The sequence below is a fragment of the Dermacentor silvarum genome, chromosome 1, assembly GCF_013339745.2.
Source record: "Dermacentor silvarum isolate Dsil-2018 chromosome 1, BIME_Dsil_1.4, whole genome shotgun sequence".
Taxonomy (NCBI): Eukaryota; Metazoa; Arthropoda; class Arachnida; order Ixodida; family Ixodidae; genus Dermacentor; species Dermacentor silvarum.
The window spans coordinates 5,270,001-5,290,870 of record NC_051154.1 but is presented as its reverse complement, the minus strand read 5'-3'; the positions used below and the strand labels follow the sequence as shown (position 1 = coordinate 5,290,870).

Here is a 20,870-nt window from a genome sequence, read left to right as displayed (position 1 = left end):
AGTCTGGGCGTGAGCACATTCAACCCATCGTCATCCAACTGGGGGAAGCTGATACTGAATAAAGTGACTCCGACTGTGAGCTGTCAGGCATTGAGCCATTCGACGAAGCATAACGGCTTCTTATTAATGAAGGAACTGGTAGCCCTTATTAGGGCTGCCAAAATTTTGCCAGTGGGCTCGCAACAGCAAACCATCCATCCCATGACCTCTCAAATAAATAAGCAGATCATTTTATGGCATATTCCTTTTAATCGAAGCTCAATTCTGATAAGCAACGTCCTGCCTACATCATGCACACTTTAGAAACTGGCATGGAAACATGCTTAAATGCTGGCAAATCTGAATGTAAACACAATTGTTAACCCTGATTAACTTTGCTGGGCCCAAAATCCTCATTTGGGCAGCCACCGTCGAGTTTGACGGGCCCCAGGGTGAAATAGCAGTAGTCGGGGCACACTTGAAAGGCACCGTTAGCAGTCTTCAATGCAAATCGCAATCATGTCATAGCCAGTGTTGGTGAAATAGCAGTATACAACGCAAAATTGACAGCCACTGTTAGGAGCTTGCATGCCAAAGCACATTCATGTGGTTGCATTGTTTAGTTAGGTTATCTGGCTCAGACAAGTAATGCGAGTGAGAGAACAAATATAAATTATCATTAGCTTAGTGAGGCCCAAAATGCTCATTCGGGCAGCCACCATTGAGTTTGACGGGCCCCATGGTGAAATAGCAGAAGTCGGGGAATGCCTGAAAGGCACCGTTAGAAGTCTGCACTGTGAATCGCAGTTATGCCATAGGCAATGTTTAAATAATCTGACTTGGGCAAGTAACGCGAATGCAAGCACAATTATTAACCTGAATAAATTTGAAAGTGTTTTAGTGAGGTACTTTGTTCATTGCACATGCCGGCCAGATTCATACAGTGGTTTTGGTGAAGTAATAAATGTTGAGAAAGTTGCAAAAGTTCTCAGTGCACTGCCTTGCTGGTTTCCATTCACTGAAAAAATGCCTTTGTAATGATTAAAGCATCAAGACAGGAAATTAGACCCCACTGCACAATGTTATGTGTAGCACCATATGTAATGGGCAGTGAATCCATGTGTTTGCCAAGAACTAAGACTGGAGGCGGGAAGAAAAAGCAACATAGCAAGGTGTGGTTTCACAATATGGCGCCCCCTATCATGTGCACTTCTGGCAAGCTGCCGCATGCACTGATGCATAAACACATTAGCATGGGTAAGAGGCGAAGTTGCTGTGCAAGCCACGTGATGCTTTAAACATAATGTATCTGTCAACTTTTCTGTTGTCACAAGAACTTTCTTTAGTGCAAGTTGGTTAAACACATTGCGGCAACAGCACAAGAAGCAAGGACTGAATAGTAGGAGAAAACACAGCAAGATGGCAGATTGAGAAGTGATTGAGATGACGAGAGAGAGAAGGGCTTTAATGACATCGAAGAGGCCAGCCCTGCTATTCACAGGACTTGGCGCTTTGAATGAGGCGAGTTAATGAAATTGTGAAGAAAGACGTGGCTTAAAGCATACTTACAAAAACAAACACAAAAATAAAAGGACAGAAATAAAAATAAACACACACATGCACCGAAGCGCTCACATATTCACGCACATGCACGCAAATGCCAGCGTGAAAACTATGATCTAAAATACAAAAAAAAGGGGGAAACAAACCCACTAGAAAACACGCACACCTATTTACAGTGCAGTCCACTTATAGCGATATTAAGAACGAAAAATCTGATCTTTATAACCGATCATCGCTATATATGGACTGCATTTGTAGGCACCTTTGTAGCCTTTCTACCTTTGTAGTCCCAAAGCCTAATTTGCCACTTAGGATAAAAAATCGACGTAGAAAGCAGGCTGTGAAAAACAAAATGTTTGTTTATACCTCTAAATAGCATTTCAATCGTTTGGTGCACTGAAATAGAAATCTCCACTTGCTTTCGCGCAAGTTTCAGGTTCACAACCGTGGTATGCATCGCGTCCAGCTGCCGGGCGAACACTGGCGGCTATAATTTAGCGTGCAAGAAATCTGTGAGCGACTTGATTGGAGTGACTCGATCGACGACATTGCAGAAGGATACAGAAATTCGAGTGACTTGATTGGAGCGACTTGGATCGACGACATTGCAAAAGGATTCAAATATTCATCCTGGGAAAAGAAAAAAATGTCACTGTTTCGCCAGAAAGGTGGAGCATTGACGGCAATAGCAAAGAGATAAATACTTGAAGTAAGGCTCATAGGTTTATCAGTGCCACACGCGCTCAGGCTAACATATTGGGCGCAATCTTGTACGCGTTCCAAAATGGAACGGAGGCGGTCCGTTCCATCGAGCCGCACACGATTGGTCAATTTAAACCGTGACGATCAAATTGACCAATCGTGTGCGGCTCGATGGAACGCACCGCCTCCGTTCCATTTTGGAATGCGTACAAGATCGCGCCCATTGTTTACCAATGTGACAAATGGTACAGTGGTGATTCCTGTCTACTGCGACCAGGGGCGTGCACTTTGCGGGTGTTTTTGGCGCTCCAACTTTTTATACGGAAGGACGCTTGAAATGCCTTCTGCCTTGGCTGACATTTTTATAGTTTTTTGCTAGACTTGCTAGCAGTACAGGCCCCAAGTACATGCCTGAAAACTTCGTTAATACGGAATGACTGTTAAATCTCGAGAAAAGATAAATGGTTGTCAATGAAACTAAGATCGGGAAATGAAAACAGTTTGTTACATCGCGATTTTCATTAACACCGTCAGCAGAAGTGCGCCGCGCGCTGACGGTGTTGCGCACGAGCTGTTGCGATTGTCTCGTTTAGCGCAGCATGCGATTTTGCACGCTGTGCACAAGAACACTGAGGCAGACACAAGCGGATCACAGAGCATGATCGCATGCTGGAATACGGTAGAAAATGACATAGTTTCGTTGTCTGCGCGTGCGACTGCGCGACGTGGGAACAAGCAGACGAAACGGAAGTGCATCTCTCTTGCTACGGTACGAAGTAAAACAAAAATGCAGACATTCGGTTTGTATGTATTATTTTTCTAATCTTCAATTCGTCTATTGAAGCAACAGATTAAACAAATAACTGATGTTGCTTTGAATGATTCTCTAAGTCACAGTTCACTGAGAGTGATGTCACAGCACAGTGACGCATGTGGCACACTTGCGATATATACCTCACTGTCTGGCTGGGAGTGCGGCGTTTGGTTAGAAATTTCAGCTCTTTCCAAAGCGCGTAGCTATGTAATACTTAGCAAACATGATTGTTAGCGCTCATTGTATGCACTGCGATTGTCAGCTCAAAATGGCTAGACCTGGTGTAGGGCTCTTTAACACCAGTTAATAACATAAAAGTCCTTCACAAGAGCGAAAGTTGTAAAGCTCTATATAAGGAGGCCCATTAGTAACATTCCTCTTCTATTGGAACCCACATGACATCACATTTCGATTTTGATTTCACGGAAATCCCCACAAGTGCATGCTGCCTGTGACGGCTGGAAGGGTGGGGCTCCTCCAAGAGCAAGGATGTATGTACTTTACAGATGCAATCATCACCCCGTGCTCTGTGCATCACGCTTGTCTGCTAGCAATGCCTAAACCTGGTCGAGGTCTTTTAATGGGTGGCCGTACCAACTCTTGAAGCTTGGCCAAAGTCTTTATGGTCCAAGTTTCTTTTCTGCTGACAAATAGGTTGGAACATCTCGACCCCTGCTTAAATCCGCTAACACAACAAGGCATTATGCTCTATCGCTAAACCTTGACTGCATGAAAACCAACCTTTTGTAGCAAAAAGCAGTTGATGCAGTCGGACGTTGAAGCTGTAGTTCTTCCATCCTCGCAATGATAATCGGCACAATGAAGACCGAAAGTGAGTTTGCTGAAAAGTTAGTTTATTTATTTGTAGTGTTTTTTCCACTTTCGATATGTCCAAAACAGTTGTGCTTAAAGCTGCCGCACCTGGATCAAAGCACACCCCCGTGTGTGCCCACAAGTTCGACCAATAAACAAAATGATCAGTATCTTAAATGGTAGGAATGCTGCGCCATTCTGTTTAAACTGCTACATCCATGCTACAAATGAGGAAAACTGCTAAAGCTGCGCCAGGAGAAGGTATGCAAAATATGTCACTGCCTCTCTTTTCAAACCGTTCATGATCTTCGCAACTGACGCGTTTGTCAATGAAATTCTGTGCCTACTAATTCATACTAGCACGTTATCATTACAGCACTCATCCCAATGAAAACCTGTCTGTTGGCTCGTGTAAGGCAAAAGAGGGGAGGCCGACACAGGTGGAAGGGAAGAGACACCTGACGTCACGAGAGAAAGGAGCACAGGCAGTGTTCTAGGCAGCTTTCGCACAGGTGCAGCTCGACGGGAGGGAAGAGGAGGAAGCGCACATCGTGCATGATCCACTTCGATGTGCGGGCCCAGGGGATCACCACACAACCTTGCGCGGAGGCAATGAAAGAGGAGAGGAGGGCTGGAATGCGGCCCCGCACAGTTGGTGCTCGGCCATCAGCAGATGCACTTTGCTCCTGGGCAAGTCCAGACAAGTGTCGCCAGTTCCAATAATCACGTTTGTGTTCTGCGTGCTTGTATAGTTAAAAATAATGACTGCCACTACGCGTGGTACAAGCTAATCGGTGAGTGTCGACGGAAGATTGCCAAGGCCATGCGATGAAGATGGATGAGCAAAGGCAAAGCCGTTTGCCAGAGGCGAAAAGGCATTGTCAATGTGCAGTGGAAAACGATGAGGAGCGGCAAGAGCAGCTGAAGCAAGGTCTTGGAAGTGCACTGGGGAGAAGAACGACAGCATTGTTTGGGCCGTTGATGCCTCTAATCAATGTTTCTCATCATTCCACGCAAATGGGGTGGAATGGGGAAAACTAATGCTAACGCATTAGTGTCGCATGAATCCCATTGATTGCCCTGAATTTTCAAGTCTTTTCAGTGATGAGGGTTAGTAATATTTGTTATGGCTGCCAGGAAATTCGTGCTTTATTACTACAGCAGCCGACTGATTTTACTGACCTACTGGATTATGGTACTAAATGGTGGAGTGAGCAAATTCATCACTCAGGTTATTGCCCCTGCCCTCGTCTGTGGTGTGGCAGTATATATTCCTCTCGCGCTGTGCTGAGATGCTGAGATGGTTTGTTGACTCGCTATTAAACCATAAATTTTGGTCGCCGCTTTCAGATGAAAACAGCATGCATTAGGCCTAGCCACCTAGTGAACTTCACTGACTGGCGCTGTGGTGGTCAGCAAGTCATTGTGGGGATGTTGATATCAGAAGAATCGGTCTAGTAGTCACCAACAGATATTGGGCCTGAGATCAGGCCAGACTTGTACAAATTAGTTATCCAGTCACTGCCCCAGGAAATTAATTGAGGTATCAATAAAGTGTAATTGATTACTTTTATGTTAATTTTCTGCCAAACTTATTAATGTTGCACAAATGCACTGAATAGAAAGAGCTGGCCTGACTCAGTGCGTCCTCTTCTGGAGCCCATCACACGTTGTTTATCTTCACTAGCAGTTGCGTTTAAAATTTTTAACCTTTAATCTTGTGAAGACACCAGCAGCGGGACTGGCAACTCGCTCGAGGGAAGAGCGATATTGTATGTAGTGAACTCCTTGCTTTTCTTATTATTCATAAATGACTTAACTAATGTACTGACCGATTCAGACTGCCTATTATATGCCGACGACACTACATTATACTCATCTCGGCACACACTAGGCGCTCTGCAAGCCACACTTAATACTGACCTCTCCAATGTCCACACATGGTGTATCTTAAACCAACTGTGTATAAATCCAGTTAAGACAACGTTTGTCCTCTTCCATAGTCCACCTAAAGTATTAGTAAATCCCGTAACAATTTCTTTGAATAACTATGTACTACCGATATCTGAAAAAGTGAATTTCTTGGTGTTACCCTTGACAAACACCTAAAATATCACTGCCATGTCAGTTCATTACTGCACAAAGTGTCATTTGGTATTCATGTTCTCATCAAAGCACGTGCATACGTTGCACCACATATTCTTCATTATATCATGCATATATAGGTAGCCATTTAACATACTGTTTGTCTACATGGGGAAACACATATCCCACTCACCTCAAGCCTTTAGAACGCCTCCAAAACCAAGCATTGAAGCTCATGACATTTACACCACTGTGATGCCATTCCCTGCCTCTTTACCAACTTCTTCGCATTCTACCCCTTCGGTATTTATTTCAATATAAGTTATCGCTTCTCATGTTTCGCTTCATTCATCTTGACATACCTACGGACGTCCTTTCTTTGTGTCACATCGTTAATTCATACAACACAAGGTTTTCTGAACAGAATAACCTCCTTTTACCGAAAATAACATCAAATTATGGAAAGTTTACCCTTAGATTCGCTGGTATAAATGTTTGGAATGCAATTACTGCTGACATTAAGATTACCTCTTCTTTCTACTGCTTTAAACGAAAATTAAAAATAAAATTGTTAAAAGAGCTGCTTTCTCTGTGATCTTTTGTCTTTTTTTTTCTTGCCTCTTTTCTTGCCGATTTTCCTTTTCGTCTTTTCTGCGGACGTGTGTTTTCTAGTATTTATGTGGGAATTTCTACTACGTATGACTTTCTTCACTCTTATTGTTCATATTGATTTTAAATAAATACGTTCGTGTTCCATTACTTTAAATTCACAAGTTAAACTAGCCTAACCGTTTTTATGATATTTATTTTTATACTATTTTCTTGTTCTTTTGTTTTTATGTAACACTTTGATTTGTGAAATTTTATCGCTTGTTTCATGCATCCTGCTGCTGTTTATGTGATTATATCGTATGCATTGTAAAACAGGAGGTCCCCCAGACAGTTCTACTTTGGGACCTCCTAATGTATTACCTAAGATGTATGCTTTCTTTGCTCTTGCGCTACAAATAAACTTCAAACTTCAAACACAAGGTTGTGCACTCAATGCCTCACGTCTTGTTCCTCTGTAAAGCACAACACTTCATTGTTGCTGGGGCTTGGAGTCAGCATTCCTGGTTGGGCAAATGAAAAGCTGAAAAAAAAATAATCTGTGATTTCCTGGCACCAATGTTCGAAGGCCCCATCGCTTTTGAGTCATATTGTGCCAGTTTAATTCGTTGGCCAACACCTGGTGTAGCCCCAAATTGAGTGAACAAATACTGAGCGCCCGAGTCTGCCTTTACGAACATGCGGATCCGTGAGGCTTGCGTGGAGCGTGACCACGGGTGTTTTACTGTCACCGAGAGTTCCCGACAAATTCAAGTGCTCATTGCTGCATCGCGCGTTACAGCTCGTCTCGTCAGTAAAGTAACTGGTTGCTGAAAAAAGTAATTGCAACATTATGGATTTTGACAGCATATGCATTGCATTTTCTCAACTACAGTATGGACTACACTCGTAAAAAAAAACGATTGACACAACTTGACAAGTTTCTTATAGTTTACTAGGCGTTTGTGAGTCCTGCCACTTTAGCATTCTGTACACCTAAAAATAGTCTGTTTCCTGTGCAACTGTATTTTGATTGAGTGTTCTCAGTTGCATATACCAATTGTTTATGTTAAACTCGCTTTTTCTGTCACAGTTTAGTTGCCCCATGTAATAGCCATTATGGCCTTTAGGGTACATGGATAATGAAAAATATAAATCGCAGCAATATAGATGCACAGTGCTTTCTGTGCAGAGAAATCCAGCCGGTTTTACCAACCAGCACCTGCTTGGCCTGTGCAGCAGTTGCTGCGAATAAGCACGCTCCACGCGTTGTCTATAATATTGTCAGCTGGCCTCATTCTAGCTTTGTTCTTAACCAGTCATAAATACTGCCGTGATTCATTGCTGCTTTATAGCGAGACCTTGGAAAATGAGAAAGCGCCACGAGCTCATTTCATGTGTTCACACTGATGGAAGCCGTATTGTAGTGACTGTTGTTCATGCGCTTAGTCTGCTTGCGTATTGTTTGCATGGAGCAACTCCTGTGCCCCAAATGAGAGACATCTTTGATGTAACATGCTGGCGCAAAAGAGTGATTAGCAAGGGCAAGGCCTGAAAGGACGCTCTATGCCTTTTCGCAGGTGCCTGTTGGCTCGTGGTTCGACGACATGTCGGACACGGAGCTGCGAGACCTGATGCCGTTCTTCGACAAGCTGAGCCGCGTCGAGGACGTGTACACGGTGCTGCGCAACTCCAACAATGCGGCTGGTGGTGGCGGCGGCTCCCCGGCCTTCCCTGCACCGCTGATGATGAATGGCAGCGCAGCGGCTCTGCACAGCAGCGGTTCCTAGCATTCCGCACAGTAAAATGCTCCCTGTCTTGTGCAATAGCCCCCTCCCTTCTCCGCCGGCAGTACAAAAGCGCTTACGGGTCCCGTGCTAGTCTTTGAAAGACTCTTGCCGCCCCGGGCAGCGGCCTACTTAACGTCGGAGGGGGGGGGCTGCCCCTTTGTGCCTTGTCTCTTCCCCGGTGGAGAGTTTGTATAATAACGGTGTTCCATAATCTCACCTGTATCATAGATTAAAGACGACTATTTCAGCTTGCACATGTGTCGCTTCTTCACCAGAAAAAAAGCGTCAATTACCTAACCTTGCAATCTTCAATTCAGTTTCCCTGAAATCGCCTTTGCATAAAAATTCTCACAGAAACCATCCCAGCATGACTGTCAACGTTAATGCGATTAGCGTTGAAGCAGTGTAGCGACACACCACAATCCCAGGGCGGTGTATGAGACGGGTACAGCAGTGGGGCTTCTCTCTCGCACTTCCCTCTGGACATGCTGCACCATCTGGCGGTGGCACTATCAAGTCTGAGTGTGTGTGGGTGTAAGCAAGACTGAATACATATGACACCGATTCTATTCCACCCTGCACAAGAATAATGTTTGAAGGGGCTCTGAACCACTTTTTGAAGTGGAGAAATACATTTGAAGTTAAAATAAGCTATTTCAGAAATACTTTGCCGCAAAAAGTACTTCAGTGCGTTGTGGAGTCTCCACGTGCTCTTGGGACAAAGGAGCGACAACACAGTAGTGTAAACAATCAAAAGGGCATTTATTGCACCTTTCATACACTGATGCACACTAGCCGAATTACTACGCATAGAGCATTCACATGGACGCGCGACAAATCAAGGAAGTCTGACTCACCGCGACCGGATAGCGAGCGAATATGTTCGCCCCATGCAATGACACTATCGCCTAGTCGTTCACGTGTACGGTCACGCGAACGGTGGCATGTGCGAACAATCCGTGTTCGTCCATACCGGTGTCCTGCTCCTAGGCTCGTGAGATGGTCCCGCGAAGTGGGCCGGCGCACGCGCGAAGCGTTCGTGCGTGTTGGACGCCGATTCCAAGCCAAAGAGGAAGCGCCTTCGACCTTTTGCTCCCAAGTAACCCCGCCGTTAGGTGGCGTTAGCATCGCGACACTCGGGCCATCTCTCGCAATGCGCCGCAACCACCCCGATCGCCGCCGGCGCTTAGCCACGCGGAGAAGCCGGATTACAGGAGATGCGAGCTATGCGGGGAAAACAACATCAGGGGACTCGTGAGAGTCGCGCATCCTCACATCCCCCCAACCTTAAATCACTACACATACTCCAGCGAAACATCTCACACGGTCTGTCAACGCGCGCGTCGCGAACAAAAGTTAGTAGATGCGACAGTGGCCGCGCCGAGGAAATGTCCCCATGTTATCCACAACATGCGAGCCGACATTGTCTCTGGGGTTCACCGCTGGCGTCCGTTGGTCACAGCACCACCTCTGCAGATTCGATGGCACGACTCCTGCCCACAACTCCGGAAACGGCGACGCAGAAGTCGGCACGAGCAAGCGTCGCTTGCGCCGACGCGCCCTGCCGGCGAGAGCCGCTGTAGCCGTCGGTGACTGCCGGCTCTTTTCCCAGCCGCCGAGGGTTGCGAGCCGGACATTGGCGGCCTCGCGACCAAACGACGGCCCGCCTATGGTCGAACAGGCAGCGCCGAGAAAGTCCGACGTCTGCAGGACTCCAGACCAGCGTCCTCATGTTTCCACTGCGGCGAGCCCGGCCATGTATACCGTCGGTGCTACTATAGGAACCTCGGCATCCGTGGGTGCCCTATCGGTGCTCCACGTCCGCAACCTGGGCAAAGGCCGCTTGATATCGAGCACTACCTACAAAGGCAGAATTCGCAAATGAGCCGCTACAGGTCGCCGTCGCCCTCATCGCGCCGTTCTGGTTCGCCCCGCCCTAGCTACTTGGGAGCAGAGCGGAGAAGGTCCCCCAGCCCTCGCTTGGGAAACTGAAGACGGCAACCGATGGAGGCACGGTTGCTGCTCGTCGCACTGCTGAAGCCCCTCCCCCGCCGCAGCGTTCCAGTGGTGTAACTACGCCTGCCGCGTACGAACAAAATGCATCAACGGCGCGACAGCATAATCTTCATGCCTCCAACGAGACCGAGCGATACGTCAGTAGCAAGTCCCGACAAAGCCGCGACGTCACACAACGACGCACCTGCAATACCAGAACCAAATCCACGGACCTAGCAGTCAAGGTAGACAACCGTGTTGTGTTTGCGCTGGTTGACACCGGCGCTGATTTCTCCGTCGTGAGCGCCGTGTTCGCCACTCAACTAAGGAAAGTTCTTACCGCTTGGGACGGCCAACAGATACGAACAGCAGGCGGTCACGTAGTAACACCAAAAGGAAGATGTACGTACGGCTCGTGTAGCGGTGAGAGGACACACGTACCCTACCGTTTTCATCGTTCTAGAACAGTGCTCCCGTGACGTCATTCTCGGCGTAGACTTCCTTTCGGAGAACAGCGCGGTCATTAATCTACAAGCACAGACCATAAGTCTTTCACCAGACAACGCCATCGTACAAGATCCAAGTCCTGCATTATCTGCTTCACTCGCGATCCTCGATGAGCATATCACGTTGCCACCCCGCTCGAGTACTATGATCGCAGTGGGTACCAACAATGGCAGCTGCGTCGAGGGATTGGTCGAAGCGAACTCAAGTTTGCTGTTTGAGCGGGGGTTGTCTAGCAAGAGGGATCGTCCACCTGATCGAAGGAACAGCCAACATACTGATAACAAATTTCTGCTCGAAATATCGTCATCTCACCAAAGGCACCACACCACGGTGGCGCTCTTCGAAACTATTCCGGACATAGCCAACATCCTCACGATCGAAAACGAACTCGCACCTCGACCTTCTGACGTTTCATTCGATGTGAACCCTGCGCTGTCGCAAGATAGACAAGAACGGCTGCAGAAACTGCTTCATACCTACCAGGCTTGCTTTGCTACATCGTCGAAGATTCGCCAGACGACGCTTACGAAGCACCGAATCATAACAGATGAAAGTGCACGGCCTATTCACCAGTCGCCGTACCGCGTGTCCATGAAAGAACGCGAAGGAATCCGAAAACAGATAAAAGAAATGCTGCATGACGACGTCATCGAACCCTCTGAAAGCCCTTGGGCTTCCCCCGTCGTGCTCGTGAAAAAGAGAGACAACACCCTAAGATTCTGGGTCGATTACCGCCGACTCAACAAGGTCACGAGAAAGGACGTCTACCTAAAGTCCCTATATAAGAAAAGTACCGCCATCTACTCTTTCCTCCGCCGCCTCCTCTCCTAAAGCGCTTGCTTTTTTCTTTACTTTTTGCTTGCGAAAGCCAAGTCGACGGTGGCGCACCTAGAAAGTCCACGTCGAAGCTTTCAGGCCGGGCGCGCGCCGCCGCGGCCGCTGGCGACTGCGGCTGCGCAGAGGACTTTCAACATGGCTCTGAGGTGGAAAAAAAGAAAATATAAAGTGAAAAGCGCGTGCTATCATCGTCCAATCGGAGATACAGGAGAGAGAGAAGCGGCGTTTATCAAAGGATGGCGGTACTTTTCTTATATAGGGACTTTACGTCTACCCGCTCCCTCGAATTGACGACGCCTTGGATCGCCTTTGCAATGCAAGATACTTCTCGTCTATGGACCTAAAGAGCGGCTATTGGCAGGTGGAGGTTGACGAAAGGGATCGCGAGAAGACTGCGTTCATTACACCAGATGGATTATACCATTTCAAAGTCATGCCATTTGGACTCTGCACGAGTAATGGACACCGTGTTGGCTGGGCTGAAATGGCAGACTTGTCTGGTGTATCTTGATGATGTCATAGTGTTCGCTTCTACGTTCGAGGAGCACCTTAGTAGGATAGAAGTGGTACTGCGTGCTATCAAGTCTTCCGGACTTGCGCTGAAATCTGAAAAATGTCGCTTCGCCTACGAACAGCTCAAATTCCTGGGCCACGTTGTCAGCTCTGCCGGCGTTTTACCAGACCCCGAGAAGACAGCTGCCGTGCGACACTTCCCGCAGCCCCGTGAAAAGAAAAGCGTCAGAAGGTTTCTCGGACTTTGCGCCTACTATAGACGCTTCGTCAACGACTTCTCGCGGATCGCAGAGCCGCTGACACGCCTGACAAAAGAGGACGTCCCTTTTGTATGGCATGCGCCACAAGAGCAAGCGTTTCGAGAGCTGCAGCGCCGTCTCCGATCACCGCCCATTTTGGCGCACTTCGATGAAAACGCGGAAACTGAAATCCGCACCGACGCCAGCAGTATCGGCCTTGGCACCGTTCTTGTGCAGAGACAGAATGGACGAGAACAGGTCATCGCCTATGCCAGTCGCTCTTTATCGAAGGCAGAGTCAAACTATTCCACCACCGAAAAAGAATGTTTGGCAATAGTGTGGGCAACATCAAAATTCCGCCCATATATGTACGGCAGATCGTTTATTGTCTTTACCGATCACCATGCCTTGTGTTGGCTTGCCAACCTGAAGGACCCGTCTGGACGCCTCGCAAGATGGAGTTGCCCTGCCTAATACGATGGGCCCATCGTATGTACGAAGCTGGTATCACGGTAGGTTTGCGCGAGTGCTTAAACGCGATAGCAATCGTCATGCGAAAGTCATTGGAACAGATGTAAAGACCATAAGGCACGTGGCAATATGCTGCAGTCTGACCGTGGTGTTGACCGGTTTTGTCCTTCACCAGCTTGACCGACGAATAGTAGCCACATCCAACTCGCGCATTCTGAAGCGCTATCAGTAAGTCTGCCAAGGGAATGGTGAGGAGTCAGCGTGCGCTGGCAAGCGTACGTGTGGTTTCACCTTTAGATTCGCATGGTTCGAGGCTATTTGAGCGTTGAAAACTACCATATTTTCTGGTTTGTAAGTCGCACCTTTGTATAAGACGCAACCCCCTCATAACGGCAGTTATTCCGGAAAAAACCGTATATAACTCGCACCGGTGTATAAGACGCACCTGTTCGTTCGGTAAGCGATAAAAAAAAATTAGTGACTTTTCACTCCATGAACGCGGGTCACGCACAAGTGTATGGGTGCCATATATTTCCACTCAGGCGCATTTCTGGCATCGTGGTTGCCGCGATGTTCCGTATAAAGCCCAAGGGCGATATCATCATCCCTGCGCGCCGTATGTTGTATGTGCGTGTGAAAGCGTCCGATGGTGAGCCGAATCGCGCGCAAGGGAAGAAAGCGGGAAGGCAGCGTGGGAGGGGGGGACGACTTGTACTCTGGTAGCAACTGCGTAGAGTGCGCAGCGGCGTGCGCCGTATCTTGACAGCGATCTGCAGTTGTGACGGAATTCGGGGCCGGCCGACTCGCGGTCGACCTGCCGCCGCTTGCCTTGCTGCTCCGTCCTTTTCGCACGGCGCTCGGGAACTCGATCACGAGAAGAACGTACCCGCCACCTCGATTGCGTGCACAGAACCCGTAGCAATTAACCAGCGCGCTTCGCGTGGCCATAACATTGAATCCGATTTGGGCGACAGCTTTTCTGAAAAAAAAAAAAAAAAAAAAAAACGTACATAAGTCGCACGGTTCTATAAGACGCACCGACGAAAAAAATCTGAAAAAAAAAACCCCGCGTTTTATACACCAGAAAGTACGGTAGTCGAAATTAGCAAGACCTAACGGCTACGACACCAATAAGCAGGGTGGCCAAAGTTTAATACCTACGCGTACGGCCGCCGCCAAGCGTGAGCAGACGATAGCCGGCTTCTTCTGGAAGTACATAATTGTTATCGAAATTCAGAAGCAGATTTTCGCTTCAGCCTGTTCATTAAACTTCGTCAATAATACAGTAGGAAGAAGTGCACTGATTAGACACCCTTCTTGATTGGCGTCAGGTATTGGCCAATAGCAGCCACATTTTCTGGATGCTTTATAACGAAATAAAGCGTCCAGAAAAGAGTGAGGAGATCTGTTGAAAAGGGGGCGTTTGAGAGAAAGGTGACTTTGCGCTCCACTTGTGAGCTTCACGTGCTCTGCAGGACTGCAGAACTTGGCTGAGATGTTAGCAGCGTATGCTATCCACGGAATGTTTTTTCACCAAGCCCAAGGGGTGGTTCAGGACCCCTTTAAGAATTTTTTATTGCCATTCAAGAGCCCCACATACCCGCGACCCAAGTTGGCATGAAGGAGGTTCATTGAAGTGGGACACATACCAAGTGTGACAAAGTCAAGAATATGATGGAAGTGCGTCTGATCGGTATGATACATAGTAAAAAGGGGCGAAGACACTGACCAAAAGGATTTGCCGTTTTTACTCGCATAATGAACGCACTTTTTCCGCAAAATAAGCGCAAAGTTGGGGGGGGGGGTGCGTTTATTATGTGGGGTAAAATAATGGTCTTTTTTCGCGGCTACCTCTAAAAAAGTCGCAGTTTCGGCCGAAAGGCGAACCATCGGTTGCGATAGCAAATGCGTAGACAGCTATACGAAGTAAGGGTAGTAGTGAACGGTGAAGGTGTCCCCTTTTCACAAAATAAGGGTAGTAGTTTTGTCGGCCGTACAAACTTGCAAATTAATTTAACCAGCATGGTGCAAGCGTACAGGCAAACATGAGCAAATGACAATGAACGCCATGATGACCGCGGACGCTTGCTGTCAAAACGCTGGCATGGGGAAGCGCGGTAGCAACAGAAAGTGACCTTCGTGCCGTGTATCGCTTCAATGCAAACTGATCGGCGATAACGGAGCACGCACAAAGGTATAAGCCGCCGTCGCAGCTAGACTCAGCCTCCAACGCAGATTGCTTTCAAAATATAGCGCGCGCCGCCGCGCAATGCGCAGGTGCTGCACCGCCCCCCCTCGCTCCGTTCCACCCGGCGCCATGCGCGCGACGAAATGCAGCGCATTTCCTCCCCGCTTTCCTCTCTCGAATGCGGGAGATAGAGCCACGATCATCGGCGCCGATGGCAAAAATGCGCCTGGAGTGTCCATATGATTGCTATCGCAATAGAAGTAGGAGACACAGTAAGATTCGGCGCCCGATACGGCGTCCTATACAATCGTACCTGCTGGACGCCATATCCGACGCCGAATATTACCGTGTCTCTCCTACTTCACGGCAGCAAGTTCAGGGTGCGTTTATTATGCGGGAGAAAAAAATTGCCCGCGTTCGCACCGAATGCGCGCAGCGTTGGTGACCGTTGCCGGTGACTCTGGGGGCGGCTCGGAGGTTTTTGACGATATCAGAATATAACACTCGTCGAGCAGCGTCGGAAGTCTTTACCACCTTCTCGCCTTGCAACGTTTTTATATAAATTCTAATGCAAACACAGGACAAGAGAGCAGCGGGCAACGTTCGCAGCGTGTCTCAACCAGAGCAGCTCAGGCAATCTCTAGCTCGCGCTTCCCGGATGACTGGCGATGTGGTTGCAGCGCCGGCCATTCGTCTTTACTAGAATCACCCCCCATCGGTAAAGGAGCCATCCTGGCGACTCATGGTGAACATAGAATCATGGGGTCGTAATACGGCTTCAGGCGTTGTACGTGGACGGTTTCACGACCACGACAGCGTTGGTCCGTAGGTTGCGTGACAGGCTCGACAATATAGTTCACAGGCGATGGCTGCGCTACAACACGGTAGGGTCCTTGATATTTGGATACAAGCTTGGATGAGAGGCCAGCAGGAACGGCAGGAATCCAAAGCCACACAAGGGAGTCCGGAAGAAAGTGACAATGCGGGTGATCATCGTCACGTCGAGATTTTTGTTGCCATTGGTCGACGGCTGTAAAGGAACGGGCTAGTTGACGGCATTCCTCGGCGCGGCGGGCAACTTCAGAGATGGATGTACATTCGGATGAATCGGGTCTGTACGGACGAATGGTGTCGAGGGTAGTCGAAGGTTCGCGGCCATACAAGAGGAAGAATGGGGAAAAGTTTGTGGTCGCCTGTGGTGCAGTGTTGTAGGCGAACGTGATGAATGGCAGAACGAGGTCCCAATCAGTGTGATCAGAGGCGACGTATTTGGAGAGCATGTCGCCAAGGGTGCGGTTAAATCTTTCCGTCAGACCATTGGTTTGAGGATGGTAGGCGGTGGTGGTGCGATGAACGATGCGACATTCAGTAAGGAGCGCGTTTACAACTTCGGCGAGGAACACACGTCCTCTATCGCTCAAAAGTTCGCGAGGTGCACCATGATGGAGAATAAAGTTTTTCAGTAGGAAGGATGCGATATCACGAGCTGTGGCAGCAGGCAGAGCGGCTGTTTCTGCGTATCGCGTCAAGTGATCGATGGCGACGACTATCCAGCGGTTTCCGGAAGCCGTGCTCGGAAGGGGTCCATACAGGTCAATCCCAATGCGATCGAAGGGCCTGGCAGGGCACGGGATTGGCTGGAGTGGGCCAGAGACATGCTGAGCAGGAACCTTGCGGCGTTGGCACTGAGGGCACGACCGAATGTACTTGCACACATAGATGTACATGCCACGCCAATAAAACCTGGAGCGAAGCCGGGTGTACGTCTTGAAGACACCCGCGTGTGCACACTGCGGGTCAGTGTGGAAGGAGAACATATTTCACCACGAAGATGTCGCGGTATGACGAGCAACCACTTGCGGACGTCAGAGACGTAATTCCGGCGATAGAGAAGTCCATCCTGCATTTCGAAGTGCGAAGCTTGACGGCGCAAAGCTCGAGAAGGTGGAGGAACAGTCTACGAGTTTGAAAGGAAGCGGATAAGAGCACTAATACAGGCATCCTTGCGTTGCTCCGAAGCCATGTCGCAGCCTGCTGGGAAGGAAAGTACTTGGTCAACGGCAGAGAGGCAGGCATCGCTTTCGGTTGACACGGGCGAACGGGAAAGCGCGTCGGCGTCGGTGTGGCGGCGGCCAGACCTGTAGACAACGCGCACGTCGAAATCTTGCAACCGCGGCGGCGTTAGGTGTCGCCGAGTCTTCTTAGGGAAGCGCGAAAGAGGAGCCCAGCGAGCTAATCGACCTGAGGGGTCCTTCAACGTGGACAGCCAACAAAGGGCATGATGGTCGGTAATTACGTCGAAGGGGCAGCCATAGAGGTAGGGTCGAAATTTACCAAGTGCCCAGATTATGCCATATGGCCAAACATTCCTTCTCCGTAACGGAATAATTCGTCTCTGCATTGGTGAGGGTGCGGCTTGCGTATGCAACGACGTACTCGTCGAACCCAGATTTGCGCTGCGCGAGCACAGCGCCGAGCCCAACACCGCTGGCGTCGGTGTGTGCTTCGATCGGAGCACTCGGGTCGAAGTGACGCAGTATAGGCGGCGATGTTAATAGACGACGCAACTCTTGGAAGGCATCGTCACAGGCAGGGGACCAGGCGTAATTGTTCAAGTCGCTCCGTAGAAGCTGATTCAAGGGAGCGGTGATGGACGCAAAATTCCGAATGAAGCGGCGAAAGTAAGAACAGAGGCCAAGGAAGCTGCGAAGTTCTCGTACGGAGGAAGGTTTGGGAAAATCAGCAACTGCACGGAGCTTGGCGGCGTCAGGAAGAATACCGTGTTTAGATACGACGTGGCCAAGGATGGTGAGCTGACTTGCGCCAAAGTGGCATTTCTTCAGGTTGAGCTGAAGGCCGGCGGCAGTTAGGCACTGTAACACTTCCTCCAGCCTACAGAGATGGGTGGCAAAATCGGGCGAAAAAATAACCACATCATCTAAGTAGCACAGGCACGTTTTCCACTTGAGACCACGCAAAAGGTTGTCCATCATACGCTCAAATGTTGCTGGGGCGTTGCAAAGCGCGAAAGGCATGACACGAAATTCATATAGGCCATCTGGTGTTACAAAGGCCGTTTTAGGTTGGTCTTCGTGTGCCATGGGGACTTGCCAATAGCCGCTACGTAAGTCGATAGAAGAGAACAACTCCGCGCCTTGGAGACAGTCAAGGGCGTCGTCAATTCTCGGAAGAGGGTAAACATCTTTACGAGTTATTTTGTTAAGACGACGGTAATCGACACAGAATCGAATCGATCCGTCCTTCTTAACAAGAACAACGGGGGATGCCCAGGGGCTATCCGAAGGCTGAATGACGCCGCGCTTCAGCATGTCAGCTACTTTGTCACACGGCGCTCTGTCGCGGATACACGATAGGGTCTTTGTCGCAGTGACGTGCGGCCCAAGGGAACATGCTGGCAGTCGAAAGACGAACGGAACTTGTCGAGAAGGCGTAGAAGCTGGGCGCGTTGGGAAACAGTCAACGTGTCGGCGATGGAGCTATGTAGAACATCGGGCGAAGTCGGCTCCTGCGCGGGGTTACAGGTCATTCCGGCGACCTCATGAGTGGCGATGGAACCAGTTGGCATGTCAATGATGGTAGCAGGGTCGACACACTGGACGCGGCCAACGCATTTGGTGCCGCAGCTAAACGTCGCCTCCCCTCCCTCCCTCCCGTCTCCTCACGGCCTTTCGCGTGACGGGAGAAGTCGCGTTAGCTCTCCGCCGTGAGTTCGCTCCCCGTGAAACCGCACGTCCCTTGCGCGCTTTCACTCGCACATGCAGCATACGGCGCGCGCCGACGATTCTATGGCTGTTAGACTCTATACGGAACCTCACGGCGACGATGACGCCGATGGCAGAAATCCACTTGGAGTGTCCATATAATTGCTATCGCAATAAAAATCAAATTTTGACGACTAAAGTTGCGGGTGCGTTCATTATGCGAGTACATTCATTACGCGAGTAAATATGGTAAAAGGTTTATCTAGGCTTGTGCAAATATTCGATGGAATATTGAACAATATTATGCTATTCTATATGCGCTTTGGCCTAAATTTCCGTATTCAGAACAAACAAGCGTATTTTTTCTGTGTGGACGCATGAACATTGCCTCCCGACTCTTTCGTTCCTGAGATTGGTCAGCTCCGTGGATTTTCACCTCTTTTGCTACAGTGGAGCATGAAGTCATTCTGGATCAAATGACACCGATTCTTTGGCAAAGTGGACCTGGGATTTTTTACTGAGAGCTTTGGAAGCTATCACTACGCCGACCCGCCGCGCCATCCATCTTACCGGGCCGCCAGAGGAGCAACTACATCGAGCCCACATGCTGGTTAATCCCCTGCGCGGCGAAGAAAACATGTATCTCTACCACGGAACGTCATGGACCACCGGGAAAACGAGACCTCCACAATTCCATGGAGGTTGTCTTGCAGACCGAGGAAGACCTCCACCCCGCCGCCACGGACGGATAGGATACGTCTTGGTCGTGGACACGAACACCGAGGAAGAAGTCTCGAACGGAGGTATGTGGGACGTCGCCATTTCTCTTCGTGCACGAAAAAAAAAAAAAAAAGATCGGGAGGCAGGAGCACACAACCCGAAAACGCCACAGGGGTCAACCACCCCGCTGGCGTGGCAGCGTTAGGCTTAGTACAGAGAGCGAAGAACAATATGGTGCTGACCGCAATCCCCTTCTAGTACACTGTAGCAACGTGGTCTGAGTGGGAGCACGGGCTCGCGCATGCGCACAAACCATGGGAGAAGCGGAGCTTCCGGAGGAGCAGGAAGCACTGCTAACGGTTGGAAGTCAGCGGAGGGCGAGAGAAAGCCGCCCGCGTCACGCGCACCTCTCCCTCGGAACGATATAAAGATAATCCTGAAACTGAAACGGGGGCTGCCGTCCGTTATTTCAAGACGTACGAGGTGGCGCGTGCCATCACGGAAGCTGCAGGGGCCTCTGCCGCGAGATTTAAATGCGATGACATGATCATCCGCCTCGGACCGGATTCGAACATCTTGATCGTCAGCACCGCGTTCGAAGGACTAGGGAAATGGATGGAGAAACTTGCGCAGCCCAAGTTAAACGGCAAGAACCACCCGATGTCTGCCTACGTATCGACCTCCGATTACCTCTTGAAGAGGGTAGCTCACGGAATCAAGACAGACGTCACGGATGACGAAATCATGGACATCTGTGTCAGAGCGCAAGGAGTGGAGGTGTTCCAGGCCCGGCACCTGAGGAGAAGCAAAACGGTGCTGCTGACATTTGAAGGGGACGTACTGCCTCGCTACGTCTACCTCTATGTAGTGAGCGAAGCAGCACCGCATGTCACATTGTGGCAGACGTGTGTGCCCACTTTGTTGCCACGTATTTTATACCGACCAACAGAATAACAATGGGCAACAGCTAAGCAGGGTCAGTCGTTAGTGGCGTTAGTATAAAGCCCCTGGAAAAATATAAAGTAGCGCCAACTGCGCCCCTTCGCCTCAGCCTCCTCTCCTGGCAGCTGCAGCAGTGCCTCTAGGGTGTCCACAAGGAAACTACGGATGCGAGAGCCGCGAGCATGACCAGGCGCGTCTGGGCTGGACTGGCGCGCTGGAGCTGCGTCTCCGGCGCCCATGGTACCAAGGCTTCGCCGCCGTTGCCTCGGCGCGTGCTGCGTTGGCGGTAAACAAGAAACCAAGTAAACAAAAAAAAAAAACAAAAAAAAAACAAAAAAAAAACGAGTGGACACTCTAAGTGGCGCTTTCTCGGCCTTCTATATTGTTACGGGGAGTATTTAA

The 20,870-nt window shown here is 49.4% G+C and overlaps 1 protein-coding gene across 1 annotated transcript in view; it reads left to right on the top strand.

Annotated features, from left to right (window-relative positions):
* The window catches only part of LOC119456230 (carboxy-terminal domain RNA polymerase II polypeptide A small phosphatase 1), a 55,235-nt gene extending 46,647 nt beyond the window's left edge, over positions 1-8,588 (top strand). Inside the window, exon 3 of the mRNA XM_037717881.2 lies at positions 8,125-8,588. Within this exon, the coding sequence (XP_037573809.1) occupies positions 8,125-8,334 (210 nt within the window). The 3' untranslated portion in view covers positions 8,335-8,588. The remainder of the gene's footprint in view (positions 1-8,124) is intronic.
* Positions 8,589-20,870: the final 12,282 nt, after the last annotated feature.